This window comes from Sturnira hondurensis, unplaced genomic scaffold (assembly GCF_014824575.4).
Source record: "Sturnira hondurensis isolate 20B ecotype Veracruz unplaced genomic scaffold, ASM1482457v3 Scaffold0007208, whole genome shotgun sequence".
Taxonomy (NCBI): Eukaryota; Metazoa; Chordata; class Mammalia; order Chiroptera; family Phyllostomidae; genus Sturnira; species Sturnira hondurensis.
In genome coordinates, this window is record NW_028079839.1 from 1,347,103 (window position 1) to 1,372,449 (window position 25,347).

At 44.9% G+C, this 25,347-nt stretch overlaps 1 protein-coding gene across 1 annotated transcript in view; it reads left to right on the top strand.

Annotated features, from left to right (window-relative positions):
* The window catches only part of ABRAXAS2 (abraxas 2, BRISC complex subunit), a 29,901-nt gene extending 5,331 nt beyond the window's left edge, over nucleotides 1-24,570 (top strand). Inside the window, exons 2-9 of the mRNA XM_037051156.1 lie at nucleotides 216-306; nucleotides 5,779-5,815; nucleotides 7,853-7,919; nucleotides 13,299-13,489; nucleotides 14,340-14,459; nucleotides 15,363-15,447; nucleotides 17,674-17,788; nucleotides 22,411-24,570. Of these exons, the coding sequence (XP_036907051.1) occupies nucleotides 216-306; nucleotides 5,779-5,815; nucleotides 7,853-7,919; nucleotides 13,299-13,489; nucleotides 14,340-14,459; nucleotides 15,363-15,447; nucleotides 17,674-17,788; nucleotides 22,411-22,880 (1,176 nt within the window). The 3' untranslated portion in view covers nucleotides 22,881-24,570. The remainder of the gene's footprint in view (nucleotides 1-215; nucleotides 307-5,778; nucleotides 5,816-7,852; nucleotides 7,920-13,298; nucleotides 13,490-14,339; nucleotides 14,460-15,362; nucleotides 15,448-17,673; nucleotides 17,789-22,410) is intronic.
* The last annotated feature ends 777 nt before the right edge of the window (nucleotides 24,571-25,347 follow it).

Here is a 25,347-nt window from a genome sequence, read left to right on the forward strand (position 1 = left end):
GGATTAAAATAATATTTCCTCTTGTATGGGATCCTTTTTTCAAACAATCCAGTTAACATATTTCAGATTGCTTTTGTCTTACTCGTTTATTCCATGGTAGTTTGCATGCTGAGCTTATTTGGATTATTGTTGGATTTATGTCCTAAATACCTCCTAATACCGGTAAAAATCATCTTTATTTTTAGTCTGCAACTATTTTCTTTTCTTGCCTTTAGGAAGGATTTTTGCTGGGAGAGGTAAGACAAGAGGAAACCTTTAGCATCAGTGACTCACAAATTAGCAACACAGAGTTTCTGCAAGTCATCGGTAAGTAAGTTTATCACAGACCTTCAACATACTTTTAAAAATATGTACTGTTTTTTTGTTCTTTAGCCCTTAACTGATTTTAACCTCAAAGATGAGAAAGGCGTGTGGAAAACCACTCAAATCAAAGTGCAGCTGTTTGCACTAGTAAGTGTTATGAAATGTTCTTGTAAGTCGGTGTAAATGTACAGCACATAGCTGTAGGTTTGGGTATTCTATAAAGCTGCCCCTTACCCACTAACTGACCTGACTTGGACTGAATTTCTATGTGCTGTGGCACTTAATAGTCTCTTCAAAACCACTCTGAACCTCCAGTTTGCAGATTAGGCTATCCCCATTGCCAGCATCACCTCCTACCACAATGAAAGGGTATGTTACACATCCTTTCTGAAGGAGTCTGGCAAAGATGTTCACCTCATTTATGTAAGATATTTGCTAAATCTGTACAGCCTTTGAAGAAGAAGTCAAACAGCCAGTTTAGGAGAAAGACGAAGGAGTGTTAATAGATCCCCTTGCTCTGTTTGGGTCAGTCTTCTCATCAGTAAGGAGAAGACTGACATAATCCTTGTAGCTGTGCCTCAGGTGTGTCACCAAACAACATATCCCCTTGCTCAGAACATAGCGAGGGGCGTTTTCCCCGTTTACACAGCCCACATTTATTGAAGTGTCAGGCGCATGCCAGGCAGTGAGAAGCATGTCCAGATGCATCCCGCCTTCCAGGAGAGTGGGGAGGACAAAACAAGTGTACAGAAACACCAGCAGCGAAGACGAGTGCTGGGGAAGAGGAATGAGCAGGTCCCCTAGATTGGGTGCGGGGGACTGCTAGTGGGTGGCGTCAGCACAGACGTCATGAAGGAGGGGACTCAAAGCCAGGGTGGTGCGCTCGGAGGGCATGGCAAGGAGTGGGTGAAACAGGCAGGGGTCTGGCCTGTTTCTGGGACCGAGACACAGTGGGCGTGACAATGGGCGGTTCGAAATACTTCCTGAAGGCCAGCTGGTGTTGGGCTACGTCATGGATTTCAAGCCTGTGCTGACAGCCTTCTAGTACCTGGATCTGGAGGCCAGGGTGAGGGTGAGGGGGGGCCAGGACTGGGGGAGACGGACTGAACTCTCTCCTGCGGACAGGAGCTGTAAAACCCGCTTCCACAGTATGGACTTGTTAAATAAAGACTTGGCATTTGCAAGTGTAGCGTTCTCCCATTGAGGTTTTGCTTTTGTTCTTTTGTTTTGTTTTGTTTTGCTTAACTCTTTAAAATCCCAAAGGGGAGAATTTGGTTTCACTGGACATTGGTGCCCTAATTCAATGTTTACCCTGGAGTTTTCCAAATTAATGTGGTAGGTGAAGGTTAAAATGCCAGATGTGGTTAATTGACAGCAAACATGCGAGAAAAGGCTCCCTTGTCTGGCATGACCACAAAAATAGCATTTTTGATTCATATTCTAGCTGTTCATTTTTAAAGAAATAGCATGAGAAAGTAATTCAAATTCTACAGCATAATGTAGTGATTCTTTGGTTCATAAATCTTCTGGTTCTTGCAGTAAATACCCATTTCTGTAGAGTCCAAATGTCTTTTACTGGACAACCTTTATTTTATGATCTGCCTTCAGTTTAAATGATTGTGGATCTCCTGGACAAATTGTTTACTAGTATTATCTTAAATGTATTGTTATCTTCTTCTTTTAAAAATAAATACATATTATGGATTAAAGACTTAAATGTAGCCTGGCTGGTGTAGCTCAGTGGATTGAGCGTGGGCCTGTGAACCACACGATCGCAGTTCGATTCCCAGTCAGGGCACATGCCTGGGTTGCAGGCCAGTTCCCAGTGGGGGCCAGTTCCCAACGGGGGACGCATGAGGAGCAACCATACATTGATATTTCTCTCCCTCTCTCCTTCCCTTCCCCTCTAAAGATAAATAAATAAAATCTTAAAAAAAAAAAAGTTTTCCTTTAAAAAAAAAAAAAGACTTAAATGTAATCCCTGAAACCATAAAACTCTTAGAAGAAGACATAGGCAGTGAACTCTTTGACTTTACTCTTATGTTTTTGGATACATCTCCCCGGGCAAGGGCAACAAAAGAAAAAAATCATACGGGATTTTAAAATATATATATATTTATTTTTAGAGAGAGAGGAAGGGAGGGAGAAGGAGAGGGAGAGAAACATCAATGTGTGGTTGCCTCTTGTGTGCCCCTTACTGAGGACCTGGCCTGTAACCCAGGCATGTGCCCTGACTGGGGATTGAACTGGTGACCCTTTGTTCTTGGGCTAACAATCCACTGAGCCGCACCAGCCAGGGCCAGATGGGATTCTGTTAAACTAAAAAGGTTTTGAACAGTGAAGAAAATCATCAACAAACTGAAAAGGCAACCTACTTTGAGTAAAGAGAAGGTAGTTGCTAATGGTATAGCCAATAGGGGTCAATATCCAAAATATATAAAGAACTTATAACAATTCAACATCAAAAAACAATCCAATTTAAAAGTGGGCAGAGGATTTGAATAGACATTTCTTCAAAGAAGACATGCAGATGGCCAACAGATACATGGAAAGATGCTGAACATCACTAATTATCAGGAAATCAAAATCAAAACCACGAAAATATCACCGCACGCCTGTCAGAATGGCTGTTATCAAAAAGACAACGAAGAGCACCTGTCTAGGACGTGGAGCAGAGAGAACCCGGCGCCCTGCCGGTCGGAGTGTGTGCTCGTGCAGTCAGCCCGCGCAGTCCTCGGCATTTCAGGTGGAATCGCCGTGCACAAGGGCAGACCCCGTCCAGGGCTTCATCTGAAGAAACGGCGCAGCAGTTTGGAAGGGTGGGCGCCCCCGTGCTTCCCATAGTGCTTACGAGAGCTGAGGTCCGGGCAGCCTCTACACATCGGCAGGCAGGTGGGTGAGGGCAGTGCGGGCGCACGCACAAGGGGGCGGCGCGCTGTGAGCATCGCGATCTTGCCGTTTGCGACAACATTGGTGGACCTAGGGAGTATTCTGTAAGTGGGAAAGTTGAACAGAAGACGACAAATACCATGTGGACTCACTCGTATGTGGAATCTAAAACACAAAACAGAACTAGTTTCAGGCATAGAGAACAGCTGATGATTGCCCGAGAGGAGGGGGCTGGAGGGCAGTGAAGGGGAAGGGGGTTAAGAAATACAAACTCCCGGTGATTGAATTAGTCATGGGATGTGACGTACAGCACAGGGAACAGGGCCTTTCATGTCATCGCACCCATGTGCCATGACAGGCGGTTACTAGCCTGCTGTGGCGATAGCATCTTGAGGTGTGTGAATCGCTGTGTTGTAAACCAGAAACTAATACAAAACTGTATATCAACTATACTTTATAAATAAGTAAGTAAATAAATAAATAGAATTCTATTAGAAAGTGTAAACCAGAGGCTCTGGAAAGGCCAAACATTAAGCAAAGTGCCATGAGTAGTTTTTCATAGTGATAATGTGAACAAATTTTCTGGCATAATGTAACCTCCAGAATAGGATGTTTTAAATAAAATAAATAGACCGTAGTATTATTTGTCAAAATGTGTGAACCCATGCACAGATATCTTCACTGGACTCTGCACAGTGACGGGGACTTCATATTGAGTATCACATTTGAACACGAAGTCTCTGTGTCTTGTTTCGAAGACACATTAACTTGAAAGCTGTGCTGACTCACGGGAGGCAGCACCCTCTTAAACAGGAGGCGTGCCCCCGTTAGTGAGGTGGTGTGGTGGCGGTTACTGGGAAGGATGGAGGTGGGGGGGGAGAAGCAGGCAGAGATGGGAAGGTGAGCAGGAGCAGCAGCACCTCCCAGCAGGGATTTGTGCGGACCGGTGTGCGGAATCGCCACACGCCCGGGACGAGGAGTCTGCCGTGGAGATGGACTCTGGGTATGCGTGGGAAGGCCTGGCGTCCCCAGGAGGCTGCCCTGCGGAAGGCCCACCCGTGGCTAACGTGCCCATGGACCTCATGCTGCTCTGCAGCATTACCGTGTTGGAGGCCCTCGCCCCGTTTTCTCCGTGGAGTGTTTGGTTAGGTGTTGCGAAAAATCTCACGGGAGAAAGCTTCAGCCTCTTCCAGAAACCCACGGTATCTAGAGCGTGTCTTCAGTGTGCCTCCAAGCCAGGTTGTAAGTCGTGGAAGGAGTCTGCTGGGGCGGATGATGACAGGAGGTGTGTTCAGAGCTCAGCGTTTACTCCAGGGATTTTCCTAAAATATTCTTTCCTGTCAAGTAGAAGATGGGTTTTTTTTCCCTTTTCCCTGAAGTCTAGATAATGTTTTGCTACAGATGTTTCACATTCTAATTACTTACTAAAAGAATCTCTGAGGTAACTTAGGAAGGCATAACAGTATCATTTGGGTGATACAAGAAGGGCGTGTTTCTGTTGTAGGTGAGGCTTTCTCGCTGGTCTCGCTGTGTCAACAGCCTCCTGGGGAGACAAACCTTCCTTTCCCGGGGAAGTGCTGCATCCACGCATGTGCCTTAGCAGTGGCGACAGCGGTGCAGAGGCTAGGAGCCCCTGTCTTTCAGGGTTGAGGTTTCGTTTCAACTGAATAATTAAAACTGCAGCCTGTAACTCTGGGCTGTGACAGTTTAAACAGCAGGTGATGAGTCGCTGTCCAGGAGAATGTTCCTTATAGAATTGAATGGCTAATTAGTCTCGTGGTCTTATAAAGCAAGCCAGAGCCTGAGCCCCTGATGAGCCAGAAGAAATTGTTCTGGTTAATCACAGCAGTCTTTTCAGATCTGCCTCATAAATACCAGTTGCCCTTGATGCCGACCGTCTTTGAAAGGGTTGATAGACTTCCAGAGTTTCCTCCCTTCCCCTTCAAAACACCTGGCCCGAGTTGTGAGGAGTTGTTAGTAAGTTGGAGATGGTAGGGAAGGCCCTCTCCCAGGCGGTGCCACAGCCTTTACCCACCATGACCAAATGCGACGGTCAGGCGACTCCCCTACTCGCTCTGACCCGGTGGGACTGAAGAAGGGTGCCTGGCGCTGCCTGCTCCCGCACACAGCGGTCAGTGCAGGCTTGTCCAGGACAGGCAGATGAAGACAGAACGTCCTTCTCCGATTTACTTCTGAGAATGGGCCTCTGTTGAAATACTGTGAAAATACAGTGCTTCACTAGTATGTACAACAGCGCCTATTCGGAAGAGGAAAATTATCTTTTTTTTAAGATATTATTTGTTCATTTTTAGAGAGGGGGGAAGAGAAGGAGAGAAGTATCAGTGTGTGGTTGCCACTCACATGCCCCATACTGGGAACCTGGCCTGCAACCCAGTCATGTGCCCTGACTGGGAATCGAACTGGTGACCCTTTGGTTCATAACCCTAGCTCAATCCACTGAGCTACACCAGCCAGGGCGGAAAACTATCTTTTTATTGCCTGAGATTTTGGGGGGGGAATCCTGGGCTACTTTTTAGTTGTCTGTATTTCACGTGATTAATGTGTGTTTTCTCTTTCTAATTACAGAAATCCATAACCATCAGCCTTGTTCAAAACTTTTTAGGTAAGCCACACCCTTCTTTGCTAAAAACTAGTGAATGTATGCCTGTAGCTAATTATGGCTAGGGACGCACAAGTGTAACTGAGGGCCTCCACATCCACTTATTCACTGAGTACCAAGTGTGTGCGTGGCACTGTGTCAGGTTAGGAGAGGGGAGGCACAAACCCTGTGCCTCTTGTCAGTCTTGTTCGCAGAGGTTTGGAGTGGAAGCTCCACCAGCCTCCCTGGCAAGAGCTCTTTACCCAGAGAAGGAAGTCAGCCGGGATCACACATAGGTAAAATAATTGAGGGGGTGGGGGGGTTAGGAGGAATGAAAACTGTTCACTTTAAAATGTAACCAAGGAGAACATAAAACTTTCTTTTTGTGTTTAAGTTAATATACACCAGTTGCATATTATGACAAACTAAAGGACAGAAAGAGGAAAAATGGGAGGAGACATTTAGAAGGGAGGGAGACAGCAAATGACAGAGAGACCTGGGTGGGGAGGGGCGGGTGAAAAGGCCAGTGACCCGCACACTGACTGCGCTCCCCAGGCTCCCACCAGGCCCCTGCCTTCCCTCGGATCCCAGCCCTGCTGCCTAAGGGCAGTGTGAGGATGCTGTGCTGTCTCCCTGTTTCTGAAAATTCCCCAAGGCCTTGCTCTCCCTCCCGGAAGTGCTGCTCTCCAAAGTTCTCATCCACACTTCCCTCCTTAAACACCTGCCGGCTCCCTGCCCCTGGCTGGGCTTGCCCTGCAGCTCCCAGACCCCCTGGCCCAACCCCAGCCCCCCGTGCACCAGAGCCCCTGGGGACTTGTGTCATGTTCATCCCCTACTCGTACCCCCACCCTCTTGTTACCTCGGAGTTTTCATGCAAGATGGCCACCTGTGGACAGGCTTCAAGGGAGGCGAGGAGCCCATCTGTTCTAGGTTGACACGGGACTGAGAGAGGAGTAGGAAGCAAATGAGCAGTGGCTCCTGAGAGAAGCCTCTCAGAACGAATGAAAGGGCTCAGGCCCTGGTCTGCACAGTGCCTGTGTCCCGGCCGCGAAAGTGACCCCTGGGCCCTGACTACTCCAGAGCGTCCTTAGGTGTGCCCTGCCTTGCCCTTCTGAGTAATTCCTTAAAATACTGTCAGCAAAGCCAACAGAACAAGGATTTAACTCAGTTTCATCATGGACTCATAATTCTTAGAGCTGAAAGAAATCTTAGAAACCGTCTGTCTACCCCAAACTCTTTGCAACAGAGGAAGTGGGGGGCAGGCAGGTGGGCTGAGTGACACGCTCCAGATCACACGCAGGAGCAGAACTGATGAGCTGGTACCTCCCGACTCCCAGCTTGTTTTCCTGCGTCTCGGACTCCTTTCTATCTTACAAGGCCTGGGCTTGTGGTGGGAGGTGGGGAGGAAGGCGGCGTTCGGGCCAGTGGTAGAAGGGCCCACACACGAGTGTGCCTGCCCCGCTCGGCACAGGGCCCTGGTCAGGGGGGTCTGTTTTAGGGGGGAGCGTATTCAGTTGGAAGCCAGCCAGACCTGGGCTCAAAATCCTGGCTCTTCCAGCTACCAGCTTTATGATTTGGGTTAAGTCACTTAACTTCAATAATCTTTGTCTACAAAAATGGGATAAAACTTGTTGATTTTCTGGGCTAAACCACTACCTCCCAGCATTGAGGCAAGAATGACATGAATGACAGGAGAAAGCATGCAGCTAAGTTTCTGGTTAAGCATTCAACAAGTGTTCATTTTCCTTCATTGCTCAGGAAATGAACAGCATTCTTATATAAATATATGTAATTAGTACATAGAAACAAGGAAAAGATACCACATCTTTGGGATCAGTTGCTATTAGCACCTCCCCCTGTGGGAGTAACCCCCCCCAAAACATGATACAAAAGAGACCTCATGTCAGCAAAGCGCGTGGATCGACCTCTCTTTGTTTACCTGTCGAAGACAGTTCTCTCTCTGTTACCAAGATAGAGTTGTTTTAGGTGGCCTGTGGACACACATAGCTAAGCACATCCATGTCACAATATCATGTGGTTTTAATCCTTTTTTTTAAACAGTTTTTATGACTATGCAAGCAAAGTTAATGAAGAGAGTTTGGACAGGATTCTCAAAGATCGGAGAAAGGTATGTTGTGACTTTTGTTGCCCGTTCTGATTTGGACATTGGTCCTTATCTCATCACGCAAAGCTTAAAACCAGAAAGGAGTGTAAATGAACACTTGATGTTAATATATGAGAGTTCTGTTACCTTGAGTACTTTTAAAGATAAATTACAGATGTGAAACAATGTTTATAATACATCAACAGAAAAAAGTTCAGATATCTAATTTATAGTATGATTCCATTATGTAAAGATCAGAAAAAGAAATGAACTATAATCTGAAAATTGACAGTAGTTGAACTGAGTCTGGGCAGTTTTGTTTTTCTACTTATAATTAAAATAATTTTGTAAATATTTCATAACTTGCATTAATTTTATCAGTTTTACCTTGGTATGTAAATTCCAGAAAAATAGATTGGTTATTAAACCATCACTTGAGGAAACAAAGTGCCAATAAAAGTTTTCAACTTGTCAAACAAAAAGCAGAATGCTTTTGCTTAGAAGCACATATTACCAAAAAAAGCTTTTATTAAAAAATATATTTTATTTATTTATTTTTAGAGAGAGGGGAAGGGAAGGAGAAAGAGTGGCAGAGAAACATCACTGTGTGGTTGCCTCTCATGTGTCCCCTACTGGGGACCTGGCCTACAACCCAGGCATGTGCCCTGACTGGGAATCGAACCAGTGACCCTTTGCTTCACAGGCCCACACTCAATCCACTGAGCTACACCAGCCAGGGCCCCCCAAAAAGCTTTTAAAGTGTTACCTGTGGATGACAGTAATCATGGCAGTGTGGGGTGTGGCCCTACCACGTCTGAGAAAGGTGCAGGGGCCAGAGTGGAGCGGTGTTTGTGACCAGCGTCGTCTCTGTGCTCCTGTGGGGTGAAGGGAGAAAGAGAAGCAGGTAAGATCAAAGGAAGAGTGCAGAGTGCGGGGGCTGGGTTGGAAGAGAGGACACAGGCTCTGTAAGTGACAACAAGCTCGGGGTGCTCAGCGTCCTCCGCAGAGTCTGAGCTGGCCGCCCGCCCACCTGGGAGAGGGAGTTAGAGCCGCCACAGGCATCATGGCCCCACTCTCCCATTTCCAACGACTTGCCCGAGAGCCCGCATCCTGGAGTCTCTTCCAGTCTGTCCTTTTCTCTCAACCACTGCCTCACCGCCTCGTTCCATGTACTTCCATATTTTAGAGAACAGATCTTTGTTACACTTTCTAAAGCTAAAATCTGTTCCCTGAAAATTCTTATTGGAGCACAGTTTTCTATAGCACTCACTATATAGTAAAAGTTCCAGGAAAAGCCCTGGCCAGGGAAAGAGAGCCCTGTTGGTTAAAGTGTCACCACTGTACTCCAAGGTCGTGGGTTTGATCCCTGGTCAGGGCATATACAGGGATCAACCAATGAATGCATAAGTAAATGGAACAATACATCAATGTTTCTTTCTCTCTCTCTCCCTGTATCCCTCCCTTCTCTAAAATCAATAAATTATTTTTAAAAGACCCAGGAAGTGCCCTGGCTGGTATAGCTCAGTGGATTGAGCACAAGCCTGTGAGGCAAAGGGTTGCCGGTTCGATTCCGAGTCAGGGCACATGCCTGAGTTGCAGGCCAGGTCCCCAGTAGGGGACACAGGAGAGGCAACCACATGTTGATGTTTCTCTCCCTCTCTTTCTCCTTCCCATCCCCTCTGTCTAAAAATAAGTAAAATATTTTTTTAAAAAGATCCAGGAAATTTTCTTTGGTAGATGAAAAAACTACAAGTGAGAAAAATGAATAAAGGTTATCAAAAGGAAATTCACAAAAAGGAATCCACAATGGCTAGAAATAAATGAAAAGACATCTGACCTCTATCAGGAAACACAAATTAAAGCAACATGACACTCTTTTTGCCTATCAGATTGGCCAAGCATGAAAGTATTGCTAATAGTCAGTGTTGGCAGGGCTGTGGGAAACGGGGGTGCCGCAGTAGGTGGGGATGGAAGTTGGTACAGACATTAGGAGGAGAGTGTTGCAATAACAAAATTTTAAATATGCAGGGTCACCTCTAGGAATCTGGCCCAAGTAATTATAGCATCCAGGCACAAAGATGTGAAAAACTGGCATTTCTGACCACTTGAACTCTGTGCCGGGCCTTGTCTAAGCACCCCCAGGTGGTGACGCGTTTCATCCTTACAGCAGCCCTAGGAGGGGCTTTGCTGCTGTTCTCATCCGCTTTCCCAGTTGAAGCAACAAAGGTTAAGTAACTTGGTTACGGTCCCCAGGGAGTAGCAGTGGAGCCAGGGTTTACACCCAGCAGTCTGGCCTCTTGACCCCGTGTGTGAGGGTGTTTGTTGCATCTTGGGTAAAAGTGAGAATTTTGAAACCAGTCTGAATGTCCACCAGTGGGGAATGGTTAAATAAGTGAGGTTGGTACCTCCGTACAGTGGGTTACAGAGCAGCCATTGGAAAGAACGAAGCCGGTTCTTGGGTAATTTCACAGAGAGGTGTCCAGGTTAATGTTACGTGAAGAAGGAAGTAATATAATTTGGGCCTATTTAAAACAAGTCTGCATGAGTGTTTGAATGTACGGAGAAAGATCTGGAAGCAAGCCAACCAAACTTAAAAGTAGTTACTTTGGGAAAGGGCTACTGATGAAGGGAGACTTTATTTGACTTTAAAAAAAAATACATTTTACAAATTGATATTAGGTGGGGGTGGCCATGTATAAGTTATGTGGATGTCTAACCCCTGGGTTGTACACCTGAAACCAATGTGATACTGAATGCCAACTGAAATTGAAAAATTTTTTTAGAAAAGGCATTTTTAGAAAGTACTGCGCTTTGTAAAATACTATGTAGGTTTTTTAGTGGTGGATATGGACACATTTCCAAATTGACTTGGGGATTTTAAAATTAGATTTGCTGTTTTGAGACACAGTAGACGAAACATTGGTTGTTTTGTGGAATTAATTTTGCTTTTCCTAAGGCAAAGAGTCTCAAAAAAGTTAAAAGTCAATCAATCTGTGGTTTTAATTTTCTAGAACTTTGTGCTAAAACAAATTTTTTTATTTTTCATATTAATTAAGGGCAAAAACTATACTTTATATTTCGTTGTATTTTCTGTGGTACCTTGTACATAATATAAACTCTTTAAGGATTTTTTCAAAAGTCCAAATTTCTACCATAAAAGCAAAGGTGATGTATAGTATTTCGATGACTAAAGAGCTTTCTAGTTAACTCTGGTTTACATTTTGAGCCCCCAGGAAAGGTGTGTCTTTACCTCACAGGGGTTATTGTGCTACCTAAAAAGGTGCATTAGAAATACTAGGCTTAGATACACACAGGTGCCTGAAACAGTGCTGGACATAGAGAAAATGTTTTAATTACTGTCCACTTTTTAAGAAGTGATAGGAACTTTAAAAAAAATTACCTCCATTAGGCAAGCTTCAAATCTAATATTTAATTGAAAATTTGAAGAATGGAACAAAAATTTAATGAGTTAATTTGTTGCTCTACTCAGTCATTTTTTAAAAGATTATATTTATTTTTAGACAGAGGGAAGAGAGGGAAAAAAGAGGGAGAGAAACATCAATGTGTGGTTGCTTCTCTTGCACCCCCTACTGGGGACTTGGCTTGCAACCCAGACATGTGCCCTGACTGGGTATTGAACTGGTGACCCTTTGGTTCCCACGCCAGTGCTCAATCCACTGAGCCACACTAGCCAGGGCATTGCTCAGTCATTTTGAATGTGACAACCACACAGTACACACATTCACTCAACGATTTCTGCCACCCCCACTGACTAGTACAGTAAAGTTGTCATTGTTCACGCATGTGCATTCTAGTCCATTCTCCTTGGCCGCCAGGTTACATCAGTGTCACGCAAACTGTTCTCATTATATTAACAATTGCTGGACTTTTCTGGACAGACTTTGTATGCCACCAGAAATGTTTGGGTTTTCTTTTCATTTAAAGAATATCAAAATTAATTGCTGTAATATAATTTAAAGTCATGCTTTAGCTCAGTAGTACTACTTGAGGGCATACACTATTTATTCCCTGTAGTTCCTTGCAGTGATGTGAACTCAGTGGAGAAAACATTACTAATCTCCCAGGGTGGTTGTGATAACTAATGAAAATGTTTGTGATGTTGTTGGCTGGAACTCTGGCAGAGGGGACTCGGCAGAGGTTGGTTCACTTCCTTCTTGCACGAAAGTGCCAAAACGTAATCTAGATTTACTGTTGATTTTAATGTGACACAGTTTTTTTTAAAGATTTCATTTGTTTATTTTTTGACAGAGGGGAAGGGAAGGAGAAAGAGAAGTTGTCTTTCATCAATGTGTGGTTGCCTCTCTCCTGTACCCTATGGGGACCTGGCCCACAATCCAGGCATGTGCCCTGCCTGGGAATCGAACTGGTGACCCTTTGGTTCTCAGGCCTGTGCTCAACCCACTGAGCTACACCAGCCAGGGCACCATTATACAATTTTAAACTACTTTTATATCTTAAAACATTTTTTTTCACTCAAGGAGTATATTTTAAAGAAAGAACTTGTGTGAGGATTCTATTCCAGTAAATAATTAATTATCTCTACAACAGTGATTTTCAAACTTTAGTATACACAAGAAAAACACTCAAGGAACTTGTCTTAAATTCAGATTCCTGGCTCTACCCATAAAGGTTCTGATTCTGCAGGTTTGGGGGTGGCCCAGGAACATTTTAGCAAGCTCCCAGAAGTCTTGTTGGTCTCTCTTCTCCAGATATCCAGCTGATCACATGAGGAGAACTATTGTTCTCAAGAGCATATCAGTTTAATTCACTTAACCAGCTTAGTTAACCTACGGTTAGAACTGACAAAACTGAAGTTTGTCGGTCTGTCATTGTATTGAGGTATAATTGCTATAAAACAAAGTGCATATACTTATGGTACACACTTTGATAAGTTTTGATTTGTGCATCCGCCCATGAAACCATCATCTCCATAAGCTAATGACCACGTCTGCCACCGCAGAGTCTCCTCGGGCCCTTTTCTAATCCCTCCTTGTCACACCCCCAACCCCACCCTAGTCAGCCACTGTCCCGCTGGATCACCGTCGTGTCACTATAGATTAGTCTCCGTGCGCTAGAATTTCACATGAGTAGAATCCCACAGCATCGTTTTTATCTGGGTCTGGCGTCTTTCACTCAGCGTACTATTTTGGAATTCATCTGTTTTGTGTATATCAGTAGTTTGGTTTATTGCTGAGCGGGCGTCCAGGGTGTGGCTACACCAGTTCGTTTGCCCTGTCAATGGGCAGTTGGGCAGTTGTCCACTTTGGGCACTTGCACATAGAGCTGTTAGCATTGTGTGCAGGTGCTCGTGTGGGTGTGTTCAGAGCTAAACTTGCAAGACTTCATACAGCTCCTAATAATTTTCTTCCCTTCCTGTTGCAGAAAGTTATCGGGTGGTACCGATTCCGGCGGAATACGCAGCAGCAGATGTCGTACAGAGAGCAGGTCCTCCACAAGCAGCTCACCCGCATCCTCGGGGTGCCCGACCTCGTCTTCCTCCTCTTCAGCTTCATCTCCACCGCCAACAGCTCCACTCACGCTCTAGAGTACGTTCTCTTCAGACCAAATCGAAGGTAAAGAAGGCGTTCTCGCGTAAGCAGGCCTCGTGCAAACAACGAGGGTGTGGATACAAGTCATCGAGGTTTATGACTTTGAAAATGTGCATTTTATAGCATCTCTAAAGAAAAGCTTCTGTGACTTCCGCTTAGCCAGTGTTCTTTGTAGTTGGAGAAGGTATTTTCCTGTCAGTTGTATAAATTAAAATTGTTTTCGAATCAAGAAGCATTAGCAAGTGTGTTAATGACACACCAGTTCTCGTAGGAATAAAGAGCTGGAAATCACCATTTGCTTCTCCATAACCCATTATGTGAAAATGCAGTTTTATCGTTCTGGAAGTCTGACTGTCATTTTAAAGCACAGATTTTAAAGGCAGAATTGTAAAATTGATCCACCTGCTGGTTAATGAGGGTTTTGCATTCTGAATTTGCTAAAAAAGAGACCCTGTAGATCACGATGTCTATTGAAAACAACAGAGAGGTGTCTCTCAGGAAATTCACTTTGGTAGAATAAATTAAATGGACATAAATGAAAATAATTATTAATCCTTAAATAGCCCAGTGCAAGATTGCATTAATTTATTAGTGGTATTGCTTGAGAACATACAACCTCCCCAGCACTCTGCCGGTCTCTGGGAATGAGGAAGATGCATAAGGTGCCCTTTGCCCTCAGGGAGTTGACCACCAAGTGTCGACTTTCAGGGAAGGACAGAAATGGCTAGTTCGCACATTCTCGGGTTGTGTGAAGGCGGGTGTGTGGGGAGGCCTTTCTGTAGTCCCCAAGGGCAGGGACTCACACTCCACTGCCCTGACCCACTCTTCACCCAGGGCTGTGCTGTTCACAGGGTGCCCTTGACTCTGCCCCCAGGTACAATCAGAGGATATCCCTGGCTATTCCCAACCTAGGCAACACCAGCCAGCAGGAGTATAAAGTGTCCTCAGTGCCAAATACTTCTCAGAGTTATGCCAAAGTTATTAAAGAACATGGGTAAGTGGAAAGGTAAACGGAAAGTTCTTTCTTTTCTTTTGTTAAGATGTCAAAGGTTTATGGAAAAATGTGAAATCAAGTTTGATACATTTGAAACTGAAAAATGGGGTGAGGTGATTCTCTGCCATTACCACTATATATCAATCAAAATTTTATTCTTATTGAGCCCTGGATGGTATAGTTCAGTGGATTGAGCGCAGGCCTGCGAACCACATGATCGCGGTTTGATTCCCAGTCAGGGCACATGCCTGGGTTGCAGGCCAGTTCCCTGCAGGGGACTCATGAGAAGCAACCATACATTGATATTTAATAAATACATATTTTTAAAAATTTTATTCTTATTATGAGAAGATTGTTTACTTTTACCATTACTTTTTTAAATCATTTGCCACAATTTTTTTCATAATTGATATAAAAGTTTGTCTAGACTGTGTATAATTCTGAGACCCTGAAAGATAACTGCAGTCACTAAAAAATGGATAGCTTTTTATTATTATTATTTGTTTTAGTTTTATTTATCTTTAGAGGGGAAGGGAAGGACAGGAGAGAAATATCAATGTATGGTTGCCTCTCATGCATCCTCTGCTGGGAACTGGCCTGCAACCCAGGCATGTGCCCTGACTGGGAATCGAACCACAATTGTCCAGTTTGCAGGCCCGCACTCAATCCACTGAGCTATACCAGCCAGGACTTTTTATTATTTTTTAAATTGTATTCATCACATGGGTTATTTTATATTTCTCTTTTATAATTCTAGTAGTATGGATATTATTTCTGATACATTGTCGGCTTGTAGAGTCAGCATTTAGGTACTGGATGAAGGTGGGAAGGATAGGAAAATACCATCCAGGCTCATAGCAGTTTCCGTAACTTCCGTGACATCTGTTTCTGTCTGTCTTCCAGTACTGACTTCTTTGACAAGGATGGAGTAATGAAGGACATCAGGGCGATTTATCAGGTTTATAACGCACTTCAGGAGAAAGTGCAGGTAACTGATTTATTTCCTAGTTTTTATCTTATTTGTATTGCCCAAATGCTTTTAATCTTTCATTTTTTATAATCCCCCAACTGACAAAGGAATTGTGGTCAACAAGCAAGGATGCCCCCTCTCAGAGCAGCGTCAGACGCATCCAGCAGGCACTGTGCCAGCCTGCAGAGGCCCGTCTCCCCTTCTGTGCCCGCAGTAGGCACTCTGGGGCGCAGCGGCAATGTTACTGTTTTCAGTCCTGTGGCCCATTTGTAACAGTGTTGTTTCCAGGAAAATGGACCCGAGTTTGCAGCAGGGTTGCTGAGAACACGGCTGTCTTGTCAGCTGTAACTGAGCAGAGACCGCCCCAGACTCAGAGCGGCGCAGCATCCGTGCCTTCGTTCACTCACTTTGCCCAGCGCCTCCACTGTGTGGGAGGACCACGGTGGAGCTGTTCATTCCTGCCCACTGATGCAACAAGTGGTCATGGAAACAACTCCTACAAGCCAAATACTGAGCTAGGTGCTAACAGCACTGTCCCACTTCTTTAGCCCCTGATGCTGTCTCAGTGGTAATTTTCTCTAAAACCCAAATTAAAAAAGAGGCTTTGAGGACCAGGAGGAAGAGGGTGGAGCTGAAGAAGCCCCCCCAGGCCTGGAGAAAGCCTCCCTTTGGGGAAGAAGGCCCCAGGACTAGAGTGAGGAAGGAAAGCAGCCACTGAGGAGGGGGAAGTAGGCTGAGATCACCCTGGGGCCAAAGAAGAAAGCATCCCATAGGCAGTGTCCAGGGTCCGTGTTCCAAGTCAGGGTCAAGTACACCTAGCAGTATTGGAAACTTCATGCTGGCTCACTGGTGACCGGCCTACTTTCAGGCAGTTTCTGGTATTTCTGCTATGGACAGAATGAGCAGTGAAAAATAGCCTTTTGTCCTGAATTCATGACCATGCCGTTTTTAGACTCAGCATCGACCAGCAGACTTCAGGGTTGCTGTTATACAGTTTGTTGCTGCTTGCATAAGGCCTGCTCTGGAAACACCAGTATCATGCATAGGGTGCACTGGCATGAATGGTTAAATTACATAGATATAATCTCAAGTAGTTATCTTTCATTAAGTCTTTTTCTTAAATATTTTTTACTTACTGATTTTAAAGCAAGAGAGGAAAGAAGAGAAACATCAAATTGTTGTTCCACTTAGTTATTCATTCATTGGTTGATTCTTTTTTTTTCCAGATTATTTACCTTTTTAGAAAGAGGGGAAGGGAGGGAGAAAGAGAGGGAGAGAAACATCAGTGTGTGAGAGAGAGATACATGGTTGCCTCTCACACACCCCCACCTGGGGACCCAGCCATCAACCCAGGCATGTGCCCTGACTGGAAATCAAACTGGTGACCTTTCGGTTTGCAAGCTGTTGCTCAATCCACTGAGCCACACCAGCCAGAGCCATTGGTTGACTCTTGTACGTGCCCTGACCGGGGATTGAGCCCACAACCTTGGTGTATTGGGGATAAGTCTACAACTAACTGAGCTACCAGGCAGGGCATTTTATTAAGTCTTGACTGTGAGCCCTAGTTGGTGTGGCTCAGTGGACTGAGTGCAGGCCTGTAAACCAAAAGGTTGCCAGTTCGATTCCCAGTCAGGGCACATGCCTGGGTTGCAGGCCAGGTCCCCAGTAGGGGGCGTGCGAGAGCCAACCACACATTGATGTTTCTCTTTCTCTATTTGTCCCACCCTTCTCCTTTCTAAAAATAAGTAAATAAAATCTTTAAAATAAGTAAATAAATCTTGGCTGTGATAGTTCCTTTTTCAGCTCTCCCTAATTATAAATATTTTCTGTTAAATCTTTTAAATGTCATCTTATTTGTAATTATTGGTTATAAATAAAAGTTAAAAGCATCTAATTCCTGTCTTACCTTTTTTGTGTCCTTTGTATGCTGGACCAGTATCAAAAGTTGGCTTCCCATTTCAATAAAATGAATAATCCAGGAAAAATATATGTTTTTCCCACTTACCCGTATTTTTCAAGAATTTACACACTAACAGCATAATCATCTTAAAATTAAGAAAGCAAGTCTGCGAATAAGAAGAGTGCTGGTCTGGAGGCCCTCAGTGGGCTGGTTCCACATGACGTTTCTGGCTTTCGCCCCCGCGAAGCGCCCGGGCTCCTCCTAGGTCTGCGAGGGATGCTCTATTTACAGGAGGCCTCACGAGTGGATTTACACTAATTGTTCTTGTTGTCATTTTCCCTCAGGCAGTGTGTGCAGATGTAGAAAAGAGTGAGCGAGTAGTTGAATCTTACCAAGCAGAAGTGAACAAATTAAGAAGACAAATAACTCAGAGGAAAGATGAAAAGGAACAAGAAAGAAGTGAGTTTCCTGTTAATTTTACCATTCAGTAAGAGGGAAGAGTCTGGTTTTAACCCTCAGATTGTACAGTAAATCCCGTAAACCTCTCTGCTCCTCAAGCCCCAAGTCAGGCTCTGTCGGGGCAGCGCCCACTTTTCTTCCAGCGTTTTCAGAAGGAAGTGGTAGGTTTCACCTGCGCTCCTCAAGTCTCTGACCGGAAGGAAAAGAAGACCCAGGTGGAAGGGCTGAAGCCAGTCAGAGCCCTGAGAAGTGACTAGTGCAGACTCGTGCCCATGTTGACCCCTGTGACCTGTGCACAGTGGGGTGACCTTCCCTGCCAGCAACCCTGGCGCGCCCAGCAGGAGCTGCGGCCTGGGCTCTCTGTGGCCTGGGCTCGCTACGGCCACTTAAAGGCTCCGCTGCGAACTCTTTTACCTTTATATTTGGCTCATAGGCAGTGAGTATCACGGCAAAGGCTTTAAATGTCTGTTGACTGGTAGCTGTGGGCGGTGGGTACCATTAAGCTAAAGAACCAGCTGGTTGAATGAAAATTAGGCCCCAAAATCTATTAATTCCAGCTTGGCAACAGGCATGTTTGCTATAATGCCACCAGATGTAATATTTGTGAGTAAAATTTATAAAACATATGACAAATAATATCAAGTGTAAAAGAGAGAAGGGTGTAGCTAACCATTTGTAATTTAATAAGAATATTCGTAAACCACCCTGGCCCATGTGGCTCTGTTGGTTGGGCACTGTCCAAAAAGCGAAAGGTCGCTGGTTTGATTCCCACTCAGCACGCACCTGGGTTGCAGGTTTCGCCCGGACGGGGCGCATAAGAGAGGCAGCCGATTGATGTTTCTCTTTCACACCGATGCTTCTCTCCTTTTTCTTCCTCTCCTCCCCTTGCTCTGAAATAAACAAAATGTTTAAAAATGTAATATTTGCAAACCAATTAAAATATAATTTATATTTCTAAATAAATGATGACTGGTTCATTTCTACTGTTACAATTCTCTAGAAATAATCAGAAGTGCAGATAGGGATTTATGCACAAGAATGTTAATCACAACTTTCTAATTCTAAAATCTTGGAAACAACCTATTAAAATAGTTGAACTAACAACAGTAGTATTACAGTTGAATAAATTTTGGTATGTTTATATAGTGGAGTATTGTACAGCAGTTTAAGTGAGTTTTTGATTATAACATATACTCTTAAGCAAAACACTAGGATATAAAATGGTCAACATGATCTTAGCTGTGTTTAAAGTATACATACATATATGTGAAACATGCACAGGCTGGATGCAAAAAGTGGAGTTTAGGAAATAAATGGGGCCTTACACCTAAAGTGTACATTTTATCTTGTGATCTCTTTACCAAAATCTTAAGTGTTATCTGGGTGACAGAATTGTAGGCAATTTTTCTTTGTTCTTTTCTAAATTTTGTAAAAGTATGTATCATTTTTATATTAAAAATGTACTTTAGCCCTGACCGGTGTGGCTCAGTTGATTGGGCATTGTCCCACTAAGTGAAAGCTTAACATTTTGATTCCTGGTCAGGGCACATGCCTGGGTTGTAAGTTCTGTCTGCATTTGGGGTGTGTGAGAGAGGCAACCGATTGATGTTTCTTTTTCTTTCTCCTTCCCCTTCCCTCTCTCTAAAAAAACTAATAAAATATTTTTTTAAAGATTTTAAATCTTTTTTAAAAAGATTTTATTTTTTTAATATATTTTATTGATTATGTTATTACAGTTGTCCCATTTCCCCCCTTCATTCCCCTCCACCCTGCATGCCCTCTTTCTCCCACATTGCCCCCCTTTAGTTCATGTCCATGTGTCTTAAGTTCTTTAGCTTTTACATTTCCCATACTGTTCTTGCCCTCCCCCTGTCTATTTTCTGCCTGCCATCTATGCTACTTATTCTCTGTACCTTCTCCTCCCACTCCCCTGTTGCTAACCCTCCATGTGAACTCCATTTCTGTGGTTCTATTCCTGTTCTAGTTGTTTCCTTAGTTTGTTTTTATTTTAGGTGTGGTTGTTAATAACTGTGAGTTTGCTGTCATTTTAGTATACATATTTTTTACCTTCTTTTTCTTAGATGAGTCCCTTTAACATTTCATATAATAAGGGTTTAGTGATGATGAACTCCTTGAATTTGACCTTATCTGAGAAGCACTTTATCTGTCCTTCCATTCTAAATGAAAGCTTTGCTGGATAGAGCAATCTTGGATGTAGGTCCGTGCCTTTCATGACTTGGAATACTTCTTTCCAGCCCCTTCTTGCCTGTAAGGTCTCTTTTGAGAAATCAGCTGACAGTTTGATGGGAACTCCTTTGTAGGTGAGTTCCCTTATCTCTTGCTGCTTCTAGGATTCTCTCCTTAATTTTGATCTTGGGTAATGTAATTATGATGTGCCTTGTTGTCATAACTTATTTGGGACTCTCTGAGCTTGGACTCTCTTTGGGTCCAACTTATTTGGGACTCTCTGAGATTCCTGGACTTCCTGGAAGTCTGTTTCCTTTGCCAAATTGGGGAAGTTCTCTTTTCTTATTTGTTCAAACAAGTTTTCCACTTGTTGCTCTTCCTCTTCCCCTTCTGGTACCCCTATAATTTGGGTGTTGGAATGTTTAAAGGTGTCCTGGAGGTTCCTAAGCCTTTCCTCATTTTTTTGAATTCTTGTTTCTTTATTCTGTTCTGGTTGAATGTTTCTTCCTTCTGGTCCACTCCATTGATTTGGGTCCCAGTTTTCTTCCCATTGCTATTGGTTCCCTGTGCATTTTGCTTTATTTCACTTAGTTTAGCCTTCATTTGTTCCTCTAATTTGTGACTAAAATCAACCAGTTCTGTGAGCATCCTGATCACCGATATTTTGAACTGTGCATCTGATAGGTTGGCTGTCTTTTTGTCGCTTAGAAGTATTGGCTCTGGGGCATTGAGCTGTTTTTCTGCTTGAGCCATAATGTTTTGGTCTGTTCGCACCTGTTACGTGTGAGGGGCGGAGCCTTAGGTGTTCACCAGGGCAGGGCACCCCAAGTCGCTGGTTGTGACGCTGTTTGTGGGGGCAGGGTCTGAGAGGGGGAAAATGGTGCTTTGCTGTGCTCTCTGTTGCACCTCAGTCCCTTCCGCTGCTTCCCCCAAGCAAACTGGGCCTTTCTGGTGCTGATTCTCGTGTGGGTGGGCTTGTGTGCGTTCTAGGACACTGTAGATCTCTCCAACGAACTTTCCTGTGAGGGTTGGAGTCTCTCCTTGTGCTTCAACCCCCACAGGTGTTTTCAATCGGTGTTCTGAGGCTTTATTTCCTGGCGCTGGGACCCTGGGTTGCACGATCTGTCTCGCTCCCCAGTTATCTGCCTGTGAATGTGGGACCGCTGCCCAGTCGGTCAGCCAGCCACCTTGCACACAGTGCCCCACTTCTCAATCGGTGCCACCTTGCTGGGTCTGCCCATTGCCACCTCATGCCCGGGGTCTGCCCAGTATGCCATGCGCGCCTGGTGCCACCTTGTGCGTTCGGGGTGCTTTGTGCGGGGTACTTTGTGTGCCCGGTGTCACCGCTTCCTGTACCACGACCCGTCTCTGCTCAGCCACCCAACTCTGCCCCTCCTACCTGTCTGGATGAATGTGTCTATTTTAACTCCTTGGTTGTCGGACTTCCATACAGCTCAGTTTTCTTTCAGTTTTGGTTGTTACTTTGTCTCTGAATTGATGTTGTCCTTATTTTGGTTGTTGAAGGAGTCACAGTGTGTCTACCTAGGCCTCCATCTTGGCCAGAAGTCTATTTTTTTTTATTTTTAGAGAGAGGAGCAAATGAAGGAGAGAAACAGCTATATCAGTTGCCTCTTTCGCACCACCATCTGGGGACCTGGCCTGCAACCCAGGCATGTGCCCTGACTGGGGATCAAACCGGCAACCTTTGGTTTGCGGGCTGGTGCTCAATCCACTGAGCCATACCACCTAGGACTAAATAGAACCTTTTTAAAAATATACTTTAAAAAACTTCAAGGTTGTAGACTCAGATATGGGGCTTTCAGAGCATCCATGAAAATGTGGTAAAATTATGGCCTAGTACCTGGAAAAACTGGCCACCTAACAGAGGGCCGTTCAGGTTTTAAGGGGAAAGAGGTCTGGGCATGTGTCAGGACAGGTGGTTGTCAAGAAGTGGTTTTGATACCTGGTTTGTCAAGGAAAACACTCATTCCAATGATTGCCAAGGGTGGTGGGGACTGTGTTCTTCCTCCTCTGTCCGCACCGTCTGGTCACAGTCTGGTCACAGTCCGCAGCAGGTGGGCGATGGAGCTGGGTTAAGGGACTGGCGCCCGGAGGGTCAGGCCCACTGTAGCTGTTCCCTTTGTGAGGTCACGTTCCCTCTCACACTCCACTTTTTCGCCTGTCAAAGGAAACAATGACATCAGTACTGATGGCATTACTGATGTTATGAAGCTTAAATGAATTAATGTATAGAGAAATAGTTTGTAAATTATAGAGAAATACTTTGTAAATTATGAAGTATTGTGCAAATGTAAAACAGCAGTAATAATCAGTGTCACTGCTTTCCGGAACATTCGGGTTGGCGGTTGAGTGCGTTGAGGTGCACAGCTGGGAAACGACAGACTGAGTTACAGTGTCTTCCTCTTTCCACCCAGGGTTGCAGCAGGTGATGATGAGCAGACAGATGCCGTCTGAAAGTTCTGAGCTGGCACTCAGCCCGCGGACGCCCTGCACGGGGTTTGCAACTGAAGGTAGAAGTACACTGGCAGACGCAGAGGCCTCTGATCCCCCTCCCCCTTACTCTGATTTCCACCCAAACAATCAAGAAAGTACTTTGAGCCACTCTCGCATGGAGACGAGTGTCTTCATGCCTCGACCTCAAGCCGTGGGCTCTTCCAGTTACACTCCCAGCAGCGCCGGACTGAAGTATTCGGGAGCTGGAGCAGAGCTTCCGCCTTCCCAGGGAGCAGCTGGAGACAGTGTGGAGGAATCAGACGACAGCGACTACGAAAATTTGATGGACCCTGCGGAGCCCCCTAATAGCGAATACTCACATGCGAGGGATTCTCGACCCACGACACATCCCGACGGGGGCTCCAGGAACACTCAGACATCCCAGATTTAACTGAACAGAGGAACTCTCCCCTTAGCACTGCTCTCTTCATCACTTACTCAGAGAGGGTTTGGAGGACGCAATCTGGAGGGAGAACTGCTTTCTCAGACCCCTGGGCTCCCAGAGAGTCAGGGCACAGAACTGGGAGGGGCCTCACCTCCAAAGGGCCTCACCTGCAGACGCCGTGTCAGGTGTCATGACAGAATCATTAAGATAATCAAATTGTCCTAATTCTGGTGCGATTCATGGATGTACTGGTAAATTTAGGCAAAGAGAAACTTATCTCCGTAGTTTCTGTTCTTTAAAATAAATTGGTAATTAGAGACTAAGCACAATTAGTCTATAAATGTTCTATAAATCAAAAACTTACCTCTTGCACTATCATGCCTTGAAATTTGCTTTTTCAAAGGGAAACGAGTTGGGCAGCGGCCTTCAAAGACCCTCCTTTCTCTGATGAGCCAAACTCCTCTTTGCCGGAGAAGAGAGTTTGGTCCTTCTAAGGAGCCTGGTTGGAACCAGTCGGATGTAGCTTCTCTCGTCTGCATGACTCCGAGATCAAAAGAGAAGGCTTTGTTTTCACTTTTTCTACTGGCCTGATATGTATTGTCACTTAAAATGGTTGCCTTTAAAAACATGTAGAAATACTAATTACCAGTAAGTAATCATCCAAATAAGTATGTCATAAAATAAATTACTTATTTTTCTTTTGTGGAATTACAGTGACTGCTGTGTTGCACCAGCCACATTTACAGTCTCTGTTCTGGAGTCTTGGGCGAAGGGCACTCAGCAGTGAGTCCCAGAAAGGGGTCATGGTCCCGACCTGAGGTGTGTGATAAACAGACTCCAGACACAGTGGGTTTAGCTGAGTTCATACATAAAGGGTGTAACTCATTTAGACCTTCCGACAAACCCTAGTGTTGGTTTTGCTTGTGGAGGAAAGACATTTTGTAAGCTGTCTGAGAATCTCGGTGAATAGATACTCGTTTCCAATCTGAATAACCACACTTTTTTTAAAGCTGCCGTTTGGAGGATCATTGTGGAACGTGTTGAGACTTCCTGTTGGGATGCACTTATATTTTTATTTAATTAGTGCTTGTTTTCTAGTTTTGCCCAGAATGTGTGATGCCACTGCAGACATTCATGAGCATTTTAGGCTCCTGGTTTGGGGGCGACAAGACCCACCGTTTATGGCGAGGTCAGCCCCCGAAGTGAATGCTTTGGAGCGTGACTGCCTTGCCTTTGGACTAGTTAAAACCTGGGAAAATAGGGACGTTGTCAGAGAGGCTCCTGATCCAAGTTCCGAGAGAGCAGCTTCGTTTTGCAGAAGAATGGTTTCCTCGCTGAGCCGGTCCCCGTGCTCCGCCAGACGACACGCACTGGGAACAAGACGCCGAAACTGCCATTCTTTTGACGCCCGTCTGCGCAGTCTGTGTTTTCTAGTCTCCTGTTCTGTTGGCCTTACACCACTGCCGTTTGGTTGGAAATGTCCCACCCACCCACCTGCAAACGTGCTCCCTTTGGTCAGCACCTGCTAGGGCTTCCACCCCGGTGTGAGTTTCGTTTCCTTTAAAGTGCCATTGCCATCTGCCCTGTTCCTCTTTTGACATTCAGGAATATGTTTTTATTTTATGCCATACCGAAGTCTACAATGTGTATCTGACGAAGCAGTTAACTGTGACAATAAAAGCTTATTTAATCACGGTACCATTGTTCCAATGCCTGTTTCGGCACCCGGCGAGGTCTTGCCTCTGTCTGCTCACTCTCGCAGTTCTTAGGAAACTTAGTGGTTTTTTAAAGGGCCTGAAAACACATCTCCACGTGGACTTTTTCTCCTTTTTTCTGTGAGACCGGTTTCAACCAAAATCCAAGAACCCGGCTTACTAAAATGTTTCTGTTGATTTCAAAGAGAATGTGTTTAGTATCAAGTTACCAAGAGAGCTGGATGTCAGTAGAGAATAAGATTGGATGTTGTGAAGTTCCAAAAAGGAACCTTTCACATAAGCACTGACCTTGTTGTTTGAAGAGACTTCTCAGCCAGGACTGCCCGACGATTGAGGTGGTGCAGGACGCGGCGCTCCAGGAGCGGGCGTCCCAGGAACTCGGCCTGAGAGCGAGGCCCCGCTGGCTAAGGTACGTCACGGGGGCTGTGGGGCTCCTTCCAGGTGAGGGGTGTGTCTCTTCCAAAATCCAAGGCGATTGTTTTCAGCAGGATTTTAAAATGTGGATTGTAGCCTTTCAAGGTTCTGCTCTACATCTGTGACTGGCGAAGAGAAGACCAGATTCTTTTAACTTAGGCGTCCGGAAATGTGTAATTCCACGTTGTAATTGACTTCTGGGGGGAAGAATCAAAACATTAAAAAAGGAGATCTTATCCCCCAACATTCAGACCCTAGGGATATATGTTTTAAAATTCCAGGCACAGTGTGTGTGTGTGTGTTTTGGGGGGGGCGGGGCAGTGACGATAACTGCTCTAATCACA